The sequence below is a fragment of the Balaenoptera physalus genome, assembly GCF_965194825.1.
Source record: "Balaenoptera physalus genome assembly, chromosome: 14".
Classification (NCBI taxonomy): Eukaryota; Metazoa; Chordata; class Mammalia; order Artiodactyla; family Balaenopteridae; genus Balaenoptera; species Balaenoptera physalus.
Genome location: NC_138893.1, coordinates 53,486,139 through 53,509,001, shown reverse-complemented (window position 1 = coordinate 53,509,001; position 22,863 = coordinate 53,486,139). Strand labels below are relative to the sequence as shown.

The 22,863-nt window shown below is 50.2% G+C and overlaps 1 protein-coding gene across 2 annotated transcripts in view; it reads right to left on the bottom strand.

Moving 5' to 3' along the window:
• Positions 1 to 12,921, bottom strand: part of RRP12 (ribosomal RNA processing 12 homolog) — a 28,007-nt gene extending 15,086 nt beyond the window's left edge. The window contains exons 1-15 of one of the 2 annotated variants that reach the window (XM_082423078.1): positions 12,668 to 12,920; positions 11,894 to 12,126; positions 10,284 to 10,367; positions 9,089 to 9,165; positions 8,475 to 8,580; positions 8,155 to 8,271; positions 6,944 to 7,082; positions 6,728 to 6,855; positions 5,676 to 5,774; positions 4,940 to 5,031; positions 3,441 to 3,552; positions 3,132 to 3,229; positions 1,803 to 1,917; positions 657 to 799; positions 318 to 439 (exon numbers count right to left, since the gene is read on the bottom strand). In XM_082423078.1, coding sequence (XP_082279204.1) covers positions 318 to 439; positions 657 to 799; positions 1,803 to 1,917; positions 3,132 to 3,229; positions 3,441 to 3,552; positions 4,940 to 5,031; positions 5,676 to 5,774; positions 6,728 to 6,855; positions 6,944 to 7,082; positions 8,155 to 8,271; positions 8,475 to 8,580; positions 9,089 to 9,165; positions 10,284 to 10,367; positions 11,894 to 12,126; positions 12,668 to 12,806 — 1,804 coding nt within the window. In that variant the 5' untranslated portion in view covers positions 12,807 to 12,920. Of the gene's footprint in view, positions 1 to 317; positions 440 to 656; positions 800 to 1,802; positions 1,918 to 3,131; positions 3,230 to 3,440; positions 3,553 to 4,939; positions 5,032 to 5,675; positions 5,775 to 6,727; positions 6,856 to 6,943; positions 7,083 to 8,154; positions 8,272 to 8,474; positions 8,581 to 9,088; positions 9,166 to 10,283; positions 10,368 to 11,893; positions 12,127 to 12,667 lie in introns of both variants that reach the window. The other variant, XM_082423079.1, reaches the window with a different exon arrangement.
• Positions 12,922 to 22,863: the final 9,942 nt, after the last annotated feature.

Here is a 22,863-nt window from a genome sequence, read left to right as displayed (position 1 = left end):
ATTATGACTGACTTCACTGGAGCCCCACTGAGGGATGTGTGGGCTGTGTCGGGATTTTTACTTGGAACATCTTTGTATATATAAATAGGTGTGTACCTGTCTAATTATTCCTCTGGTGGGAGAAAAGGCCCCTGTCTGCCTGCCTCGGGGCAGGGGTGCCTGGGCACGCCTCGGACCCCGCTGATGACGGCGCTCAAGCACTGGCTGACCACCTGCTTGGCCCAGGGAGGCTGCCGAATGTCCTAAGGCTGGGGTGCTGGACCAGGAGCCCTTCCTGACCCTTCCAGTGAGGCCCCAGGACTGTGGTGGGCCCGTACCTTTCCTCTTCAGGGTGGTAGCCAGAGGTAGGAAGTAAGCGGTAAAGAAACCAAGTCGAGTTTCCCGGACGTGGTCTCGGACGACGGGCAGCAGCCAGCTCCGAGGGAAATCCAGAGTCTCTCTGGGAGGAGGGAGGGGAGGCGCAGTGAGGAAGGGGTGACGGCCTGGAGCTGTCTCCCCATGGAGCCGAGGAACAGCACAGGTCCTGCTCTGGCCGCCCCCACTGACCCGCACGGCACACGGAGGCGTCAGCCGAGGGTGTGGACACCCTCCCAGCGGAGAACAAGCCCCGTGGCTCTCCTGGGGCTGGAATGGAAGCCAAGCAGGGCTGCACTTACTCAGAGCCATCAATTTCCAAAGGCACAGCCTCTAAAACCACCTCGGGGCCCATGCTGGCCACGGCAGCGCCCACTGCGCGGTCCACGGCTGCCGTGTGGGGGGAGTAGGGGGAGAGGCGCAGGTCACACAGGGACTGGAGGCACTGGAGCAAAGAGACGCGGGTCAGACATTAAGATGGGCCTGCAGCGCAGGCACCCGGGGCTGAGGCTGGGCCAAAGTCTCCAAGAGGACGAGGTCAGGGGCGTGGGGTCAGGTTATGCTCTCGCCGGAGGTCACGGACCATTAACCAAATTCAACCCTTGGATGTGTCTGAGCCCTCCTCAATGCCCCAGGATTTAAAAAGAAATTCTGTATTTGTTAGTAACGTGTAAAAATCAGGAGATTTCATATACAAATGTAGATTTCCGGTTTATCTTGAAAACTGGGAAGGTATGGGAAACGCAGACCCACAGTACAATTAGTATAAATTAGCAGGCACTGCGGAGCAGCTGCCCCTCGAGACCAGAGCTGCCCCCTCTGGTTCACTACAGCCCCACAGAACCCCTCTGCGAGCCTCATTCCTTGAAGACCTCTCACAGGAGCCAGGTGTTGCCAACCTAATCTAGCAGGGCCCGGGCCAGGCCTCTCAATGACGGCCGTACCCTTGGGGAAGGCCCCACGAGGCCGGGAGCTGCTCCGCCTACTGGAGAGGGGTCTGTGGCCTGTCCTCAGGCTCCCACCTGCTCCTGGAGCTGGGGAGGATCTCCGGGTGATCCCTGAGCCTTAAATGGTTTACTCTGGGCTTTGGTAACCTCCCTGGGACCTAAGGCTCCTTAAAATACTGTGCTCACTTGTTACAGAAAATTTAGAGAATTAAAAATTAAAAGATAATAGATAGGGGTGAAGGAGAATCACACTGGTTCCCTGTGAGTTTCAAAACCATCAACTCCAGCTAAGACTAGTGAGAAGGCATTAGGGGGTGGGGGGTGAGGGGTGGTTTCAGCCCTCTTCTCGTTCCTCCCAGTCGCCTTCCTGGGGACACAGTACTGGGCACCCGCAGTGGACCCTGGCAGTGGGGGAGTAAAGTGCAGAGGTAACGGAGACACGTGCCCCTCTAGCAGCCCCAGCACCACCTCCTGCCCCGGCCCAGCCGCTGCCCCAGTCACCTTCCTCATCACAGGATGGGCCTGTCTCCCACACGCCTCGAAGAAGACACACAGCAGCTGCAGCACGGAGCTCCATGATGCGTGGAATCTGTACGTCAGGCCCTCCTCCACTGCCCTGCCAAGGGAGTGGGCAGTCAGGGCCGTGGAAGTCCATGGCCGGCACCAGGAACTACAGACCACGGCAAGGGTGAGGCCCCAGGAAAGGCCAAGGGGGAGAGCTAGTGTTTACCAAGTCCCCCCTGTGCTAAGAGTTTCATTTATATAATCCTCACACTTCAAAAAAAAGCTGTGAGCTAGGTTATTTGTTCCATCCTCAGATGGGGAAACTGAGGCTCAGAGGGACTAAGTAACCCAGCAGTGTCACTCTGCTAGTGGCCAAACTGGGCCTCCAAAGCCCGTGCTGTCACTGTCCCATGCTTTCTCGGTCTGACCAGAGGTGGGAAGATGGGGTAGGTACAGGTGGCCTGGGCAGAGGGAGGAAAGCCACAGCAGTGGGGAAGCCCGGCCGGCTGCTAGCCCCTTCCGGCCCATGCACGCTGTGGTCAGCTCATCTTTTGAAGTCGAGCCCCAGAGGCTTTAGGCAAGAATGGCCAACAGAGGTTAGTGTGGGGAAAGGAGTGAGCTGGGGGTGGAGCAGCTCTATTCCTCAGTTTTCCAAAAACTTCATTCCAGGTGTATCCAGAAGAAACAGGCCTATGTCCTCACAAGGAACAGAACCCAAAGCATCACACCTTAGAGCTGAGCAGACAGACCCAGAGGAAACACCAAAGGTCCCAGCCTCTTGGTGCTCTGAGGCTCCTCACTGGCGGCTGGGAGGGCCCGGGTGGTTGGAGGCCGTGTCTGTGAATGGCTTCTCTTGGAGGCATGGAGGGCAGCACAGCACATGAGTAAGAGTGGACTCTGCGGTCAGGCTGCCACTTACTAGTTGAGTGACCTCAGCTTTCCCAGTCTGTAAAATGGGGCCAGCACCTATCTCCTAGAACTGTAAGGACTACCAGTAGTTTCTATTTATTGGAACTTAACTACACACCAGGTACTGTTCCGAGAACTTTACATATATGACCTCATTCAATCCACACCTCCATTAGACTGATGTGGACCCTGAGGTGTTGAGAGGTGGAGGAACTAGCCCCAGATGACGGGCCCCCAAGTCCACACTCATGAGCATGACACTACGGTACCTGGAGTGTGGCCAGTGCTCAAACCGACAGCAGCTGCTCTGGCAGCGTGTGCAAGGCCCACCACAGTGACAAGAGGAGTACCTGTCATCATGAGGAACTTTCTACAGGCACACCTTATTCCCTCCTCACGCAGAAGCTGTGTTCTCACCTGAACATCTTGGCGACATACTGGGCAGGGCCTGAGGCCGAGGAGGTCACGGAGCCGATGTCAGCCATGTGGGGAGCGACACACTCCTTCAGGATCTCCTGCAAAAAGAGGCCACAGCTGTTTGGGCCCAAGACAGCCCCCCAGTGCCACTCAGCCTTCCCAGGTGACTGCTTCCTGAAGCTTCTAGGAAGCTCACCCCCACCCTGAGAACTTCCTCCCCAGGACGCAGCTGGAGGCCTGCGGTGAGCACTGGGAGCTTCTAAGGCTCTCTGTTTCCCTCGCTAAAGCTGGGCTGGGGGGCTGAGGTACCTGAAGGCACTGGGTGGCAGCTGTCACCACCTGCGAGTGGGGGGAGAGGAGGCAGGTCGTCGCAGTTCCAAAAAAGCGAGGGAGGTGGCCCAGCCCCAGGTCCCGATGCAGCCTGTCAACACAAAAGGCTTCTGTGGGGCCTGGCCCTGGGCCTCGGGGACTCAGATGGCCCAGGTCTGACGGCAGTCACAGATCTGCGGGGCTCTACAGGGCCCTGCTGGTGGGCAACTGCAAAAAGTGCCGTCATGCAGGTGACAACTACATGTGGTACAAAAATGCAAACAGGTCTCCAGGGTATAAAACGAAGAGCATGCCTTCCTCACCACACCTTTCTCCCAGACTGACCCTCGGATGCACTTCCCAGGGGAAATTCAAGCTTAAGTTTCTCAAATACTCTTCGAAGTTTTTATGCATATACAAACACACAAAACAATAACAATTGCTAACATTTATGTAACAATTATCACATACCAAGCACTGGTGTAACAATAAGCATTAATTCATTTAAACCTTGCAAAAAACAAAAACAAACAAAAACCTTACAACTGAGATTAAATCCTATTACAATTCCCATTTTATAGATGAGGAAACTGAGGCTTGGAGAAGTTGAGTAACTTGCCCAAGGCCACCCAGCTAGTGGGGGGTGGGGGTGGTCAGGATTCACAGCCCGGTAGTTTGGCTCGAGAATACAGATAATTATGCACCTTGCTTTTGCTCAGTATATCTTGGAGGTCTTCCCACATCAGCATGCACACATTTACCTCAATTATTTCTAACAGCTGCCTAGTATTCCACTATTTGCATTTAACCAGTCCCCCCCGGGGCCACATCTAGGTTGCTCCTAGGTGTTTTTGCCATTACCTATAGTGCTACAACAAACATCCTACAACTGTGGGAGTCCTCCTGCAGGATAAACCCTGAGAAGTGGAGAACAAAATGATTTGGCCATTTGCTGGCACCTCCAGGTAAAAGGTGATTTGGTGCAGAAAAAAAGACACGGGCCTGGCAGACCTGCACTGGAGACTTGGCTTTTCTCCCTTGCAGCTGCATGACTAGCTAACTCGCAGTGCTTTACTTTCTGGTTTATGAAGTGGGCTAAGACCTTCTTCGTGGGGTGGTGTGATCAGTGAGATGAAACATGGATGCAAAGCACCCAGCACGGTGCCTGGGGGGAGAGCAAGCCGACGGGAAGCCTTCAGCTGAGGGGAGGATGACACGGTGGTCAAGCTTCGGGGGACTCGGAGACCCTGCCTCCAGGCAAAATGCAATCACCAATTGATATTCTATTTCATTCTCAGCCTTATTTGGGAAAAGTGGAGCCATCTAGTGGCTACTATAAGAGTGACTGTTATGACGGAGACACAAAACAGAAACTGGGACCGCCACCCCCCCCAGAAAGCCGAACCCCCTCCAGCTTCCGGCTCATGTCCCTCCCATCTGTACCACAGGGTAGGGGGCCTGGCTGGAGGCCAAGGGACCGCCCTCCACTGCATCCCTACCTAACCAGGTTGATGTGGGCTTTCTCCATGACCTTCAGCCAGGCCAGCAGGGGTTGTAAGTCATTCTCGTTGGGAACGTAGTCGTACAAGGCCTAGAGGCGGGACAGGGAATAAGCAGGTGACTGAGCAAGTGTGTTCAGCAGCAGCCCAATGACAGGACCCCTTCCCATCCCTAGGCAACAGCACATCCCCGTGACTGTCCTGTCCCAGGGCCTGCACACGGGGCCCCCTGCACTCACAGCCCCCTTGGCCTTCCTTTCCCTGCTCAATGAAGCCCTTCCGCTTCTGCTTCTATGGGAAAAAAATCTCTAGGAGCAGTCAAGAATAACTTGGGTCACACAACCCTTTGTGAACCTGACAAAAGCCAGAACCCTTCTCCGGAAAAATGCACGTGAGCATACACACACATTTTGCAATTTGGGGGGGGGGGGGTTGTGCCCCCTTCCCCAAATCCACCCAGAGATCCCTAACACTGAGAACCTTTGTTCAAGGTACCTGTTAATACCATGAGACCACGCTGAATGGTTTATTACGTTAACTACCACGAAGTCAAGAGTCAGGCCCCCCGGCTCCCGTGGACACTGATGTGGCTTTGGTGGCCAGTCTCCTGGCTGCCCGTCTGCCTGACTCCTACGCTGGGGCGGCCCAACCCAGCCCATCCAACCTCGCTCTGCAGACAAATAACAGGGCCGCCCCCCAGCACAGCCATGTCCCCCGTCCCCCCATCAGGCCTCACCGTGATGATCTGGGCGTTGAGCTCTGCTGGCAGGGTACCCGGGCTGGGCTTGGCATGGAAGAGGCTGTGAAAGGCCTGCATGGCACAGGCTGTCACCAGCTGGAGAGGACACGGAGGCTTAGTAGGGAACCCACCGCAAAGCTCACGGTGGCCCTGGGCTCCTCAATATCCCACTGCAGCTGGTGGGCTTGGGGGGACTTGGGCCCCCTGAACCTCAAACATGCCTCCTACACCTGGACACTCAGGGGACTGTTGCTTTAGTAAGTCTTGGCAGCCACCAGGAAAAAAAATGATTTAAACAAGGACAATGGAGAAATGTGAACAAAATGTTTTTTTAACATAATGGGCTAAAAAAGCAGGCTACAAATGGTTGGCATACTATAATTACAGCTGTATTTTCACGTTTTCATGTGTTTGCTTACCTAAAAAGAAAATGTCTGAAAGGATACACAACAAGTTGTCTGTACTATTTATCTTAGGAAATGAGACTTGGAGGGAAAAAGAGAACTTCTATTTTTTACTTTATATACTTCAGAATATTTTTTTTCCTTTTAAACAACAATCAGGTTATTTATATAACGAATGCTTTAAAATACGTATGTGAACAAACAGTATAAGAGAATATATAGAGACTAACAGAATTGTGCTAGCATATCAAATGCAAGGGATCGTTTTTATGTATCTTTAAAGTTGTCATACTGACGTTATTAAGTAAGAAAAAAAAAAAAAAAGAGAGAGAGAGAGAAATAACCGTGCCTGTGGCTGGGGTAGAGCTCAAGGTAGGGGCAGCACTGACGCTTTACCAGCCCCGCCATGGTTCCATCCTCTCCCTCACCTCATCTCCCAACTGAAGATGCCCAGTGTGTCCAACACCGGGGATGCGATGCTGTCCCCGGGTGTAGCTAAGAGCAGCGCGGGGGGCCGGGAGATCCCAGCCCCTGCTTTTGGCCTGAACGGTGAGTTTCCCGAGTGCCAGCACCACGGGCCTGGGGTCTGAAGCTCTGCCCTCCCTCCTCCTCGGCGCGCCCCCACGCGCTGGGGCCCGAGCTCACCGCGTGGCTCAAGGTCATGACCCGGAGGAGAGTCTCACTGCAGCTCTTCACCAGGCCGTCCGGGAAGCAGGGCAGCAGGTCCTTCAGCAGGGTCAGCATGTGCAGCGTGGTGGTGGCCTCCTTGGAGCCTGGTGGACAGAGGGCAGCTGAGACTCCAGCCCACTCTCTGCAGCAGGCCCTGTCCCCCGCCACCCACTCTCAATTGCGCTTCCCCACCTCCAGACTTCTCGATCTCCTGGATGCAGAACTTGGCGGTGGACATGGCAGCAGGGTGATGGGCAGGGGCCTTTTCACCAAACATGAATTCACTGCCCTTGATGACGGAGCACACTCCATGCTGGGCAGCCTTCCGGATCTGAGGGGCAAGGAAGGGGGACAGGGCCGGGTCAGTGTTCAACCAGCAGTGTGTGTGGTTCTCATGACCACCAGCAGCGAGCATCGATCGCACACCTCCTACAGGGCCAAGGCCACGCCTGGGGCTGCGTGTGTGTGGACTCCCGGGCTGCCGAGTAAGACAGACCTCACTTTCCATTCTCTCCTGCTAACTCACCAAATGGCCTTGAGCAGACCAGACCACTTAGTCTCTGAGCTTCAGTGTCTCATCTTTACAACACGGATTCCTTCATTCATGCAATCATCCAGCAATATGGAGTGTCCACCAGTTCAGCAGTGAACCAACAACTCATTGGGAGGTAGGAAATAAAGAAATGTACACCAGAAGGTAAAAGTACTTTGCAGACAATAAAACAGGGGCTGTTACTTTTTATACGGCGATCAGGAAAGTGTCACTTCAGTGACATGACATTTCAGCAGAGACCTGAAGCAAGTGAGGGAACCACCGCAGGGATACACAGGGAAGGAGGCATGCCTGCCTGGGATCAGAGCGCTTAGCACAGGGAGTGACTCTTATGACTGTTACACGTTCCCCGCCCTAAATTTCAGAAGGAAGCAGAGTGGCCAAGCACAACTTACTGGGCACCTACGACAAGCCAGGACCTGCGCCAGGCCTGTGGGGAACACCAGAGTGTCGCCGTGACCTTGCAGCAAAGTCGTTATTATCATCCCTATTTTACAGCTTAAAAACCAAGACTCAGAGAGGTTAAGTAACTTGCTCAAGGTCACAGCACAACCAGTGAGTCCAGTATTCAACTCAGTCTGTGTGACTCCAAAGCCCCCCTCCAGCCCCCTCTCCTGCCACTGTAACTAAACACATCACTGACCAACGAGGCAGCAGAGACTCAAATGGGCCTGACCGTGACCCTCCCTCCTGTAGGAGGAGCTAGCAGGTAGGGCTTCAGGCAGGAGGAGAACCTCCGGACAAGAGCCCAGCGCTCAGGGCGAGCTCCCCAGTCCACTCAGCAGGCCAGGCCCAGCCCGGTTACTAGAGTGGCTGCCCCCTCCCACGTCCTGGTGCCCCACGGCCTCACCTTGGGCTTGGTGTGCACAGTGAAGCTCAGCAGCCCATGGTACACCTGCAGGGTCACGGGGTAGCTCCAGGCCTCCAGGTCCTGCTTCCGCAGAAGGGTGGCCAGGCAGGAGAGGACCTTCAGAGGAGAGGCAGTCTCTCAGCTCCACCCGCTTCACCCAGGTGGGAAAGAGCCCGGCTTCTCAGCAACCCCAGAAAATGCCAAAGGGCTTTCTGAGGGCCCACAGAGTGCCTATACCCCTCCCAGGGAGTGTCCAAGCTGTAGCCAAATCAGATGGGCTCTGGAAGACGGCAGGGGGACACCGAGACCCAAACACTGACCCATCGGAGGGCAGAGGTGGAGCCACTGCTGGCCTGGGCTGACATGATATCCATGAAGGCTTTGGAGGTATCAGAGAACTTCTTAATGAGCACAGGGCTGGGCACGCTGCAGGGAGAGAAGAAAGAAGGTCAGAAGACCAGAGGGGCCTCCGAGAGCAGCGGGTCTGGAGGAGAAGCTGGACAGAGCGGGGCAGCGCTGGCCCAGTCACTCAGCGAGCCCACCCTTCCTGACGCCCGGTTCAGTGTGTTTCCGTGGCACCTGAGCTCCCTGCCTGCCCCACCTTCTCCACCACCCGCTCTCCACTACCCACCAGATGGGCCCTTATAAACTCCCCCAAGTCCTCTTCCCACCTGCCCCCCGGCTGCAGATGCCCAGACATCGTGGCTCAGCACTCCACCCTGTCCCTCCTGCCTCGCTCGCTGCACAGGGCTGCCCCTGCCCGGGCACCAGCACTCACACTCTGTCCCGTAACATCCCAGGCCACCCTGGAGCCTGAGCCAGTAGAATGCCACCTGATACTTAGCATCTTTTTGTTCCTTTTAATAATTCCCTGATCCTCTTCCTCCCTTCCACCCCCACTCCCTTCTTCCCCCTACAAGGAGCCAGGACTCACCGCTTCAGGACGAGGTTCAGCAGGTAAGCAACAGCGGCCAGAGACTCCGCGGACTCCACCGCTTCCATTGTTGTCATCTGAGGCCAGACCATGGGGTGTGAGTGGGAAATGTGTCACGCTGGGCAAATGGGGTATGGGGGCACCATGTGCCCAGCAGGACGGTTATGACCAAGAACGCTGGTGCCAGAGGTTCAAATCCCAGCTCCACCACTGTGACTTTGGACTAGCAACTTAACTTTTCTGTGACTCGGTTTCTCATTTGTAAAATAGGGGTCATAAGTTGTTGTGAGGTTTAATTGAATTAATATACATCAGACATTTAGAACACTGCCTGACACATTATGAAAACCATATAGTGCTATCTAATCTATAATCTACATCATTAGTCTAGAGCAGAGGTTAGAAAGCTTTTTCTGTGAACAGCCAGATAGTAAATACTTTAGACTTTGCAGGCCACATATGGTCTCTGCTGCGTATTCTTCTTTGTGTATTTTAACTATCTTGTAAAAATGTAAAAACCATTCCCAGCCCTAGGGCTATACAAAAACAGGCCACGAGTCAGATGATGCCCATGGGCTATATAGTTTGCCGGCCCCTGTTCCAAGGTAGTGGTTCTCACACTTTTACACCCTTAAAAAGTATTGAGGATTTCCCCAGAGAGATTCTGTTTACAAAAGTTATATCTATTGATATTTATCATATTAAAAATTAAAACTGAGAATTTTTTAAAACACACAAATATGCAAGCACAATTCCAGGAGCTGTCAAAATGTCATCAGACATCACGTAACTTCTGGAAAACTCCAGGGTACGGTCATGAGAGAATGGGAGTGAAAAAGGTAAATGATGGTTTAGCATTATTATGGAAATAATTTTGACTTAACCAACCCCCAAAAGGGTCTTGGGAACCCCCAGACTACACTTTGAAAACAATTTTACTAGAGAATCCCCTGGGTGTAACTCAGTGTCATGGATTAGGGGAAAAAAATAAAAGAGAGTAGTGGATTTTGTTTTACAAGAATAATGTAGCAAATCCCACCAGGCTTACCAAGCCACCTGAGAATAACTGAAGCGCTTTCACCTGTTTAAGGTTGTCCTTCTCTACCCCCGCATGCAGGGGCCCCTGCCTTCTCCTTATAGCCTGAATAACCTGCTACTCCGAAAGCCCGCCCACCTGCAAGTCACACCCACTCACCAGGGCAGCAAAGTACTCAGTCTCTGTCTCCTTCCCACCCTGGGAGCGTATCACCTCGGTGACAGCAGCCAAGACAGCACAGATCTGCACATGAGGGAGAAGGTACCTATGACATCTATTTCCAATCAAACCCCACCGCAGGGTAGCCTCTTCTCCTTCCTCCTTCACAGATTATTCTCCTGACAAAGCCCAGAGCAGACAAGATGAGCAGTATCCAGAGCCAGGGGAACACACACGGGGCCTGGCAACAGGAAAACTCACACATCTGCCCAAAACCCACCTCTAAGGCTCTACCCCTTATATATGGAAACACCTGCACAAATGTGTAAACATTCAAGCACAAGTGTTCACTGCTACAACCAGTTGGAACAATAAAGCAGCCATCAACAAGGGATTAATAATGTACTCTTACTATATAATAATGACAAATTCAAACACTATGTAACTATTGAAAAGAATGGTGAACAACTACATAGATTAACTTAGAAACACTGATCAGTGGTGAAAAAAGTTGTAGAATAGTATATATAAAATATAATGGCATTTCAGTAAACCTAAACAAAATGTGGGTAAAAAAGTCTAGAACAGTAATTTGACAAGAGGCCACTGAGCACTTGAGATGTGGCTAGTATGACTGAGGAACTGCATCTTAAAATTTTTTTAATTATTTATATTTAAAAACAAATACTTTATCCAGTTATTGGGAAACAGATTTAGAACTACTTGGGTATATGAATCTGCTTTTGCAACTGAAGTTTTATGAACTTTAAATACAAATCAAGTATTGCCAATGAAGATTTAGCCTCCAAATGGAGGTGTCAGACTAGATTTTGAAGACTTAGTACGATAAAAATAATGCAATAAACACCTCACTTTTAAAAATATTGATTATAAGTTGAAACAACAATATTTTGGGTATACCAGGATAAATGAGATATATAATTAAGGTTAATTTCACTTGCATCTTTTTTACTTTTATTTAACATAGCTACTAGAAAATTTTAAATTATGTATGTGGCTTACATTATATTTCTTTTCAACAGCGCTGGTCTAGAAAAGTACTGTTACTGTTAACAGTAACTACCACAAAGGAGTTAAGCTGGGAGAACAACTTTCATATTTTATTCTACTCACCTCACTTTGTTATCATTTATAGTTTTGACATTTTTCATTTAAACAATGAAAAAAATATATATATATATATAATTTATAAACTAAAAGAAGTAAATAATATTTAGGTCTTGTTGGATAAAACATTTTTTAACCACTGTTATTCAGTATTCATTTACTCAACAAATGCTTCCTGAAAACATTCTATCAATATATAAAAAGGCCTGTGTTAGGTATAGTTGAAGAGATAAATGTTTGCAAAAAATGTTTTGGACATTTGAAAACTGTCAGGAAAATACCCTGAGGGACTTTACACTTGAGCCAGGAAGATGTTCTTAGAAAAAGCAGAAAGTGCAACCTGCCCTAGGAGAGGTAATAAGCAGCAGACACAAAGGGTAGGAGGGGTGACACATCATCCAGAGATTCCACCTGTTGTCACCGGACAGCAGTCAGCTGGCCTCCCCTCACTAGCCTCCGGCTGTCCTGAGAGTCCCCCCTACCTCCTTGTGGGCAGCCGAGCTGGACTCCCAGAAGCGCTGCACTTTGCTGAAGGTGACGTTTGTGCAGTCGGAGAGGCCGCTCAGGAAGGTGCCCGAGGACTTCTCGGTGAGAGCTGGAGCCACCTCTTCCTCTTCCATGGCAGTCTCAGGGGCTTCGCTTTTACCCAGACGCAGGGATCCTGACTGCAGCTCATTATGCAACTTTACCGCATCAACTGTCAAGTCGCTCTTTCCTGAGAACCGGAGGCAAAGGGTAAGGCCCCCACTTCTACCCGAACCTCCTTTTGGCTAAGAGAACAAGAACTACCCCTAGGAAACAAACAGGCGGAGTCCAGGCCCCCAACCAGAGAGGCTAAATTCTGAACGCGGTCTGCCTCAGCAGTCCACTGTACACCTAGAACTTATCAGATTCAGAAAGGGAACCCTCCAGGTAAAAGTTTCGCCGGTGGGAGTCGGCTGGGGGCTACAGTGAGGGGCCTGGGAAAGAGATGAGGGTGAAAGCGCTTTGTAAAGCGCCACCACGGTTAACTATAGGCGTGAGTACTGACTGATACTCGTGGTACTCTAGCCAAGTCATCTCCCTCCTGTGGAGTCGGTTTCTGCATCTCTTAAATGGGGAGGGTGGACCTTTACAACAGGCTCCAGATCGGACATTTTAGGAGACGAAAGGTCCGATGCTTGGGCCCCAGAGCCTGCAGAGAGGCTCAAATCCATTGAGACCCAGGCCCGCCCAGAACCCCGCCGCCGGCTGCGCCTGGGTCGCGACCCTGCTACCTGAGGGCCGGCTGAAGAAGCGGCTGCGGGCGGCCTGGCGGTGGCGGGAGATGGCCGGGTTGCTGTCGCTGCTGTGGCCTTTCTTCCAGCGTTTCAACTTGGCCGAGACCCCGGAGGGCAACTTCCCCGAACGACCCATGTCTACTAAGCCGGGGGTGAGTTTAAAGGACCGGGTTCCAAGGACCTAGAAACACACGCAGGACCCACGTGGGTTCGCAGCCCGCTCCACTTCCTGTTCCTCTGGCGTAACTTCCGTATTCACGTCCGTTACCATGGCAAAAGAGTCAACATCCGGTTCACGTATTCTCCAGGCTCCGATCTGGGAGGGGCTCCGAGGAGATCAGTTCCTAGGGAAGAAGTTCTGGTGTTAGGGAGCCGCTGGGGCTCTTACTCCAGGGCTAGGGTTCTTGGCCACAGGAGTGTCTTTTTTTTTTTTTTTTTTTTACATCTTTATTGGAGTATAATTACTTTACAATGGTGTGTTAGTTTCTGCTTTATAATAAAGTGAATCAGCTATACATGTACATATATCCCCATATCTCCTCCCTCTTGCGTCTCCCTCCCACCTTTCTTATCCCACCCAGGAGTGAGTCTTATAAAACTGGAATTCCTTTGCAGGTTAAAAATCAAACGTACATTTATATTATTTTAAAAAATCTAATTTCAAAACTTAGGCGTAGAAACAAATTTATTTGAAAGAGTTAATCCTACTGAGTAGCACAGGGAACTATATCGAATCTCTTGGGAAAAACCATAATGGAAAAGAATATTTAACAAAAAGGGGGACTTCTTGGTGGCACAGCGGTTAAGAATCCACCTGCCAATGCAGGGGACACGGGTTCGAGCCCTGGTCCGGGAAGATCCCACATGCCGCAGAGCAACTAAGCCCATGCGCCACAACTACTGAGACTGTGCTCTAGAGCCTGTGAGCCACAACTACTGAGCCCGTGTGACACAGCTACTGAAGGCTGCGTGCCTAGAGCCCGTGCTCCGCAACAAAGAGTAGCCCCCGCTCGCTGCAACTAGAGAAAGCCCGCGTGCAGCAACGGAGACCTAACGCAAATTAATTAATTAATTAATTAATTTTAAAAAAATGTATATATGTGTATAACTGAATCACTTTGAAAGATTGGCACAACATTGTAAATCAGCTATACTTCAATTAAAAAAAAAAAAAAGAGTTAAGACCTGGCCAGATCTGAGGAGTGAAAACTGGTTTGGGCTGGAAAAAGAAAAAAGCAGGCAGTGATGGTCTAAACCCGCTTAGCTATTTTCATTTATTACTGTGGATACCCACTTGCTAAACCACCCTTGCCTCATGACAGCACTCAATCCCACCTACTTAATATCCTCTTCTCCTAATTCCATTTCAGAACCAGAAAGCAATCCAGAACTGATTCCCACTCCCCTGAGACCCTCCCCAGAATCCTTTAGCCAGAGCCCAAACTTTACATAAGAGCTTCCCTCCCCTCTCTTGCAGAGCAGCATTCCAAGATTCCTCCAGAATTCCCTCCCTCAATTCAAGTCAGTAAATATGATTTTGTCAGACTAAGGCTTGATCCTGGGGCTTTTGGCTGATTAGGCTTTAAACATTCATTTTACAAACATTTTTTTTTAGCTCCCACTGAGTAAGACACTTCAATGAGTCAATTTTGTAAATGAACCAGAAGCTGACAAAGATTTTGCATTCTGCTTCCTTCACTTGATACAGTGTGAATTTTCCCCCTTGTTACAAAATGATGAAATGACAGTTTGCGTCCCCCCCAAATTCAAATGTTAAAATCCTAACCCCCATAGATGATGGTATTAGGAGGTGGAGTTTTGAGAGGTGTTTAAGTCGTGAGGGTGGACCCTCATGAAAGGAATTGGTGCCTTATGAAAGAGATGCCTAGCCCTTTCCACCATGTGAAGACAAAGCAAGAAGGCACTAGCTATGAACCGGGGGCCTCACCAGCCACCCTGGCTCCCCTGAAGCTCGAAACCAGCCATAACTAATCTACAGCATTAGAAGTCAGGATAGCACTTTTCATGGTGGTAACAGCTGAGAGTGGGCACAGTGGTAATATTCTAATTTTTTATCAGAAGGGAGTTTACATGGATGTATTCACTGCATGATAACTCATTGAGCTGCACACTTATAATTTGTGCACTTTTCTGTGTATATATTAGTCTTCATTGGTTTACTAAAAATAAAAAGTCGTCCTTGCACACAGAGTAGAGGGAGCATCAAGACTGTTAACGTGAGAAAGCACCACTGCAGCAAAGGCAGCTAAGGCAGCTGAGCGTTGACTCAGCTGCACGGGTCACCACCAACTCCTCCCATCGGGCCCCATTCCTGGGACACAGGCTGAGAGCTGGGTTGTAAGTCTGAGAAAAAGGAACTGGTGGCCTGAGGAGGAAGAGGAAGCCAAGTCTGGAAACTACTGTAAGCAAGCCGGTGCTCGCAACCAGAGGCCTAGATGTGGAGACAGTTACTTGAGAGAAGACAGACGTAAGTGTTGGGTTTGAGCCTGGACTTACGTTCCACATGACACAGAGCAAGGATTTAACCTCTCTGAGTCTGCATTTCATATTCCGTAAAGTGGTAATAATACTACTGAACCCACTGGGCTACTCTCTCTGTGGTTTCAATGCGAAAGGTATGTTTGTCAAAATGCATACAGCTCCGTAAATGTTGTTAGTGATACCTTGTAAAGGGTGCCATGGTGCACTTTTGCCACCAGAGGGAGCTCTGCAAACAAGCAGTTAAAGCCAAAACCCTGCCAGAGACAGCTACAAACAGCAACAACGGCTGAGCGGCTGGGGTTTTGCAAATCAGATGCGGAGATGAAGAGGCCCAGGGTAGTGGCAGCCTTCCTATCCTTTTCCTAGACAGCAGACACTGCGGGCCTGCAAACCGAGTCTGCATCATGACTGGATACAGCCCCTGGATGAACCATCAGTCTAGAATGAGCACTGGAGGTCCACAGCCTCCCTGCCGGCTCTCCACCCTGAGGCATCTGCTCAGAGCCTCCTCAAGAAGACATATGGTGCCAGGAGAGGGGACAAGAGGCATCCAGATGGCCTGAGCACACTCTTTCCCACCCTGCACCCCAGGGTTCACCTTTTTGGTGAAGGACAACCACCTCGACCCTGAATTCCAGAAATGTCTTCCACCCAGAGGCATTAGCCATCTCCACGACTAGCCACATATATATGGCTACTAAGGACCACTCACGTTTGTAGGATGGGTCCTGCAGTCACACCCTCAGGGTTAGAATTCAAGTACTACCACTTGCTGTCTGACCTTGAGCAAGTCGCCTTACTCTCTGAGCCTCAGTTTTCCTCATCTGTAAAATGGAGATAAGAATGCCTACCCTACCCATAGGGTTTATGAGAACTAAATAAGATAACACATGTAAAAGTGCTTAACACTGCCTTGCACATAATGAGAAGGCAATAAATGTGAGCTCATTATTATAATCCAAAACACTCTTCTTCAGTAACAGAACAGCTTCTCAGCTACTATCTAAGTGAGGAGGACAGAGCACGTGTCCTCACTTCACAGATGGGGAAACATGGTTCCAAGGAGTTGAGTGACACCCCTAAGGTCACACAGGCAATCAATGGGCAAAAGCTGGGAGATCCAACTCTTAGCCAAGGAGCACCACCTGTAGCCACTGCTCTTAAAAGCCTCTTTGAGGGCTTCCCTGGTGGCGCAGTGGTTGAGAGTCTGCCTGCCAATGCAGGGGACACGGGTTCGAGCCCTGGTCTGGGAAGATCCCACATGCCGCGGAGCAACTAGGCCCGTGAGCCACAACTACTGAGCCTGCGCGTCTGGAGCGTGTGCCCCGCAACAAGAGAGGCCGCGACAGTGAAAAGCCTGCGCACCGCGATGAAGAGTGGCCCCCGATTGCCACAACTAGAGAAAGCCCTCGCATAGAAACGAAGACCCAACACAGCCAAAATAAATAAATAAATAAATAAATAAATAAGTCAGGAGCTCTTAAAAAGAAAGAAAGTCACCATGTGCCTCCTTCCCAGCGTGGAATTCGGGGTGACCATCTTTGCTTAAAAAAAAAAAAAAAGCCTCTTTGAGGCTCATGTGGAAGGAACAGGGCTTCTGCATCCAAAGCACTGAGCCCAGGGCCAGCAGGAAGGCCTTTTTTAGGTCATTGGGGCTGTAATCTGTTATGACACTAGGCAGGAGGAAACGGAAGTTGATGCTTAGCCTCTTGCCCTAAACAAAGAGGAAGTGATGGTTTGGATGTTTGACTTAAGGCTCAAGCTCTGGTGGGGGGAGAAGGGCTTTGTCACCCTGGGCAGCCCATCATGACCCAGGCAGTGGAGTTGCAACCGCTCCAGAGCATTTTCCTAACTGCTGGAACTATGTCAACAACCAGGCTTTGGGCTTAGGCAAGCTTGCATTTGGAGCCACATCCTAGGTGGGCCTGCGGGCAGGCAGTTGAACTTTCTAAGCCACAGTTTCCTCATCTGAAAATGGGGCTGCTGTTTGGAGGCTGAAATGAGATCACACGTGCCAAATGCTTAGCACCGTGCCTGGCACAGGGGCATGAGTGAATGGCTGGGTGTACTAAAGAGGAAGTGTGTTTCCCTTCTGGTGTAGAGAGGACCGGTATCTGGGCATGGCAGATGCACTCTTGCTCAAAGGGAGAACTGTCTCCAAGGTGGAGTCCACCATTTCTTCCCACCTGACAGCAGGTGTCCATGGCTGGCAGAAGGGAGTCTGGGTAAGGAGAGACAGTGTGATCACCACTACCTGGCATCCTGATTCCCATAAAGTCAATCTTGGACTTCCCTGGTGGTGCAGTGGTTAAGAACCCTCCTGCCAATGCAGGGGACACGGGTTCGATTCCTGGTCTGGGAAGATCCCACACGCCACGAAGCAACTAAGCCCGTGTGTCACAACTACTGAGCCTGAGCTCTAGAGCCTGCGAGCCACAACTACTGAAGCCCGCATGCCTAGAGCCCGTGCTCCGCAGCAAGAGAAGCCACTGCAATGAGAAACCTGTGCACCACAACGAAGAGTAGCCCCCACTCGCCGCAACTAGAGAAAGCTCGCGTGCAGCAACGAAGAACCAACACAGCCAAAAATAAATAAATAAATAAATTAATTAATTAATTAATTAAAAAAAAAAAAGAATTGCATTTTGCTTCTCTGCCTCCCACTGACTGTGAACCCCCTGAGGACAGGGACCATTTTGGTCCACTCTTTTTTTTTTTTTGCACGGCTTCTCATTGCAGTGGCTTCTCTTGTTGCAGAGCATGGGCTCTAGGTGCGCGGGCTTCAGTAGTTGTGGCACATGGGCTTCAGTAGTTGTGGCTCACGAGCTCTAGAGCACAAGCTCAGTAGTTGTGGCGCACGGGCTTAGTTGCTCCGCGGCATGTGGGATATTCCCGGACCAGGGCTCGAACCCGTGTCCCCTGCATTGGCAGGCGGATTCTTAACCAGTGCGCCACCAGGGAAGCCCCAGGGGTCTGAATTTTAATAGGAAGTTTCGGAAGCATCTTACACTCATGATCCTGCTGAGTTCTCACAACCAGGCTGTGCAGGAGGTGTTATTATTGTCAACCAAACAACAATAACAACAATAAACACACACACACACACACACACACAAGGCTGCAAATAAGAGTTTATTTTGTTCTTAAGAATTGCAATTCTGGAGACACAAATTTGGGTGAAACCTAAAGAGTGTTCCAGGGAAGGGAGTCAGGGGCTTTTAAAGGCAAAAGCCACAGGCTGCACTCTGGCACAAGAAAGGAAATGTTTGTCCTTAAGGGATAGGCTGTCACAAGTGTTTTAGGGTAAGGGTCTGATAAATATCTTGAGTTTCTGGAACATTGGGCAGATGTCCTGGATGCCTGCATTAAGGTAATAAGTGCTCAGAAGGTCAGATTTCTATCCAGGCCGAGACAAGCGTAAGTCACACTTCCTCAAAGGCCTCCCAGCTCCATTTCAGAGCACTGTCTTAGCAACACTGACTCCATTTTGATATTCCTTTCACATCATTATCCACATTTTACAGATGGAGAAACCAAAGCTGTGGAAAGTCAAGTAACTTGCTTAAGTTCCCAATAGCATTAAATGGTAGAGTTGGAATTGTAACTTACTTTTCTCTCAAGTCCTTTTCCTTATGACCAGCTGGTTACAAAGAGATGAAAGTAGCCTAGTTCTCACGTCCAGCACTCACAGGCTGGTTGGGGTGGCAGCAAAAAAACATGGTGGTGATGATCAGTGCCATCATCCAGGTACACCCAGGAGGACGGGAGCCCCGAGCCTGGCTGGGTGTGGGCAGGCCTCAGAGGAGAGTCAGGGACAGCTTTCAGGTAAAAGGTGACAGTCTTGGTCTATTCGGGCTGCTATAACAGAATACCATAAACTTGGTGGCTTATAAACAGCAGAAATTTGTTTTTCACAGTTCTGGAGGCTGGGAAGCCGTACAGGCAGATTCAGTGTCAGGTGAGGGCCACTTCCTGATCCGTAGACTGCTGTCTTTTTGCTGTGTCCTCACATGGCAAAAAGGGCAAGGGAACACTGTGGGCTTTCTTTTATAAGGTTCTAATCCCATGAGCCCTCATGACCTAATCACCTCCTATAGCCTCCACCTCCTACTGCCATCACATTGAGGGTTAGGATTTCAACAGATGAATTTTGGGAGGACATAAACATTCAGTCCATTGCAGTGACATTGGAGCTGCACAGCGACTGGAAGTTGACCTGAAAGGAAAGTTAGAGGTATGGGCCAGGCCGAGGGAACAGCAGCTGCAAAGGCACAGAGACTAGGGGTAGCATAACATGTTTGCTCTAGAGGTGGGTGCCAGTTAAAGACTACAACAGGCAAGAAACAATGAGGTCTGACACCAAAGCAGTGGCAGTGGGAGCAAAGAGGAGAGGACAGATTGAAAAATATATTTAGGAGGTGGAATGGGCAGCACTCACTGACTGACCAGTTATGAGGGATGAGCAAGGTTGCAGTGTGCAGTTGTGCAGGCTGTGGACTGCTCAGTTTCCCAGCTGAGGGATCTGAAATCCCATCCTCATTGGAGCCTCGTCTAGAAGAAGGGTTGGTCTTTTTCTAATTAACCAAGACATCATAGAGACTAGCAATAGCCCTAGAAGGGAGGAAAAATTACTCCTAGAGAGGTGATATTCCAGAATATGAGTGGAGGGTGTCCATGGAAGACACCACCTCTCAATAGCTGAAACAAAAAGCTGAATCTCTGACTTACTTCAGGAAGATACAGCACTGTCTGTGGGGCAATCGCCTTGAGTGGAGCAGGGAAGTGACCCTCTATGTGGTGCTGGGAGGTGTGAAGGTCAGTGATGGGCGTGCTTAGAGAAGGGAGAGTTTAGGGATTGGTTGGTGAACGGAAGTGTGGCTGTTGCTGATCGGCTGGCTTACAGAAGAGTGGTCACCGAGGCAAACTGTCATTGTTCAATTAAAGGGAGATGAGTTATCATTGCTTAAATGGTTTAAAACCCTTTGGGGTGGTTACTTGCTGCCATGGCAACAGGACAGTCTTTGGGGTATGAGAACTTTTTTTTCCTCAAGTGACAGCTGGCTTAAACCATTCACCCCTCCCCCACAGGGGCATTTTACTTTAACGATGGACCATGTTTCTCAAGGGGTTAAATGTCCAGAGGGATATAGGGGCTGTTTGGGGCGAGACACCTGCCTGGTCCAGGCAGTGGCAATAAGGTCCAGTTTCTGTCATCTCCTTCCAAATCCTGGGCCTGGGGTGATCCCAATAAGGGACAAGGGATATTAGTTGTATAGCAGGGGAAGGTCCTGGCCTTGGGGAAGGTCACGTATCAAATCAAAAATAGGACCTAGGAGTGAATGAAATTTTATCTGGGCACCTTACTGAGGACTATAGCCAGGGAGACAGCCTCTCAGATAGCTTTGAGGAAATGCTCTGGGAAGGTAAGGGAGGAGCCAGGATACATAATCGTGTTTGCTGAAAAGACAAAACAAAAAAACACAAAAACTCCCCAAAACCCCATGTAGGCAAACATCAAAAGATTACTGCTAATCACAAAAACCAGACATCTCAAATTAATAAGATGTCTGTTTTACACTTAGAATTTAATCCAAAGAAACATAGACTAGGAAAACAGTTTGATGTGAAGGAGAATAGACGGGTTGGCTTATTGCCCTGTTTTGAGCATTTTTATCATCATAGTTCTTACACGCAGGGCCTAAAGGCAGAGGACCTCGTGCACCTCTGGTGGTTTCTTTTCAGAGACTGAGAGTTCCATAATCCGGGGAGAAGGGCTTTTTACTATGGCTGGGCTGGACACTCAAGTCTGAAGCTGGGTTTTGAGGTTGGAGAAGAAAGGGTTTTGTCAGGGGAGCTGTAGGAAGCCAGTTCCAGCTCTATCTTCAGATGGCAACTGTAGAAGGCTGTGAAGCATGTGTTTTACCCTTCCTTGAAGCCCTGCTTCCTCTCTTAGAAGCTCAGAGTCTTGAGACATGAGCCATAGTCATCTGGGCTCACTTTCCGAGGCAGGAGTCCTCTCCGCCTAAGGCACCAGCTGAGCTGGGGAGATCTGAGCATCACGCGATGAGTTTGCAAGATGTTGAACAAATAAAGACATGGTGTCCTGATGGGGAGTCCTGTGGGCTGAACGGCAGCCGCCCGCCCCACCTTCCACCCAGCAGAAAACGTGGTTCGCCCCACTGGGATTCTAAATCGGGTCCTTCACTGAATGTCTGGTACTTGATAAGGGCGTTATCCTTCTGCAGAAAAAAATAAATGGGAAGGGAAGCTTGAGAGAGGCCTTTATTATTTTAAGGGACAAGCGAGGGCAATAGGGCTGTGATCACTGATTATCTTTATCTGAGTTTTTGTAGCAGCTGAACCAACAAGCTTGGTGGTTGGAAGCTGTTCCAGTCCTGGGAATTTCCCTGAGGCCTGAGGAATTAGAGCACTGAGCTAGAAGGGAGGCTGTCTGCCCTAAGAGTTCAGGGATTAGAGGCTGGCTGGGGGCCCCAGGAAGAGATGAGAGCTGTCACTGATGAATGTCCCTGACCAGGAGATGAGAGTAAAGAAGGCTCTGGAGCACAGGTCCCCACCCCCATGCGCCATGCAGGAAGGAGGGCTTATTTGGCCATAGTTACTCCCTGCCGGGCAGGGAGGGAAGGAGGTGACCTGTCTGGGAGCTGTGCAGTGGGTCCCTCAGGCTGCTCCCCAAGCTGCCCCCGAGCTGTGATCAGAGCCTTCACACTGCTCGGTTCTCAGGTTATGTGAATGTGCTCCTGTATCCACCCACTTCTTTAGAAGGGCCCAGGAATCAGCCGTGACAAATGTCTGTGTGTCTTGTGTTCAGGAGAGATAACAATTAAGATTAAAAAAAAAAAAAATAGTAGAGGGCAACATACACTGGTTTATCCTTACCCTTTACTGTCATTTGAGAAATCTTGGTTTGATAGGCTCTAAGCTTCTTCCCAGATTTGTGATGCTGTGGTAGATGCTGAATGAATCCCAATCTCTGCCCAGGAATTCTGGCTTCCAGCTGCAAAGCCTTCACAGTCCTCACATGGTTCCCCCCAGCCCCCTTCTTTTCTGGATTTCTCCGGGCTCCTGCCTTTCCCTGACACAGCAAGCCCCAACTTTGGGGCCCTTCTCCGTGGATCACCTCTGACTTCTCACTGATGAACCCAGTCCCCTGCTCATCTCCTGTGCTTTTGGAAGGCTCACCTCACTTTCCTCATCTGTTACCTGTGGACTGGAGGTGGCTGGCGGTGGGGACTTGCAGTGGAGAATTATCAAGGTCTCTCCTAGCTCTGACACTCAAGGACAATCAGGGAGTTGGCCATGGGCAAAGGCATCATGCTTAGTGCTTGTGTATGGGTGTATAAAATAGAGATGCGGTACCCACCCTCAAGGAGTTTCTAGTTGAGTGGATCTGACACATACATAAAAAGTCTCTGATGCTCCAAGATAGATATGCTGTGAGTTAATCAGAGCTCCTCAGAATTCCAAGGAGATGAGAGATCCTTTCTGGAGGCAGAGGGGGTTGGTGAAAGCAATAAAGTAGGACTTCCTGGGCTCTTTCCCAAGGCTGGTGGCACAGAAGCCCTTGGCCTCCTGTCCAAAGTATCCTAGTTATCTGCTCAGTTCCAATCCCAGTGGGCAAGGGATCCCTTACCAGGCATCCTCCTGGAGAGGAAATCTGTCCATAGACCCTC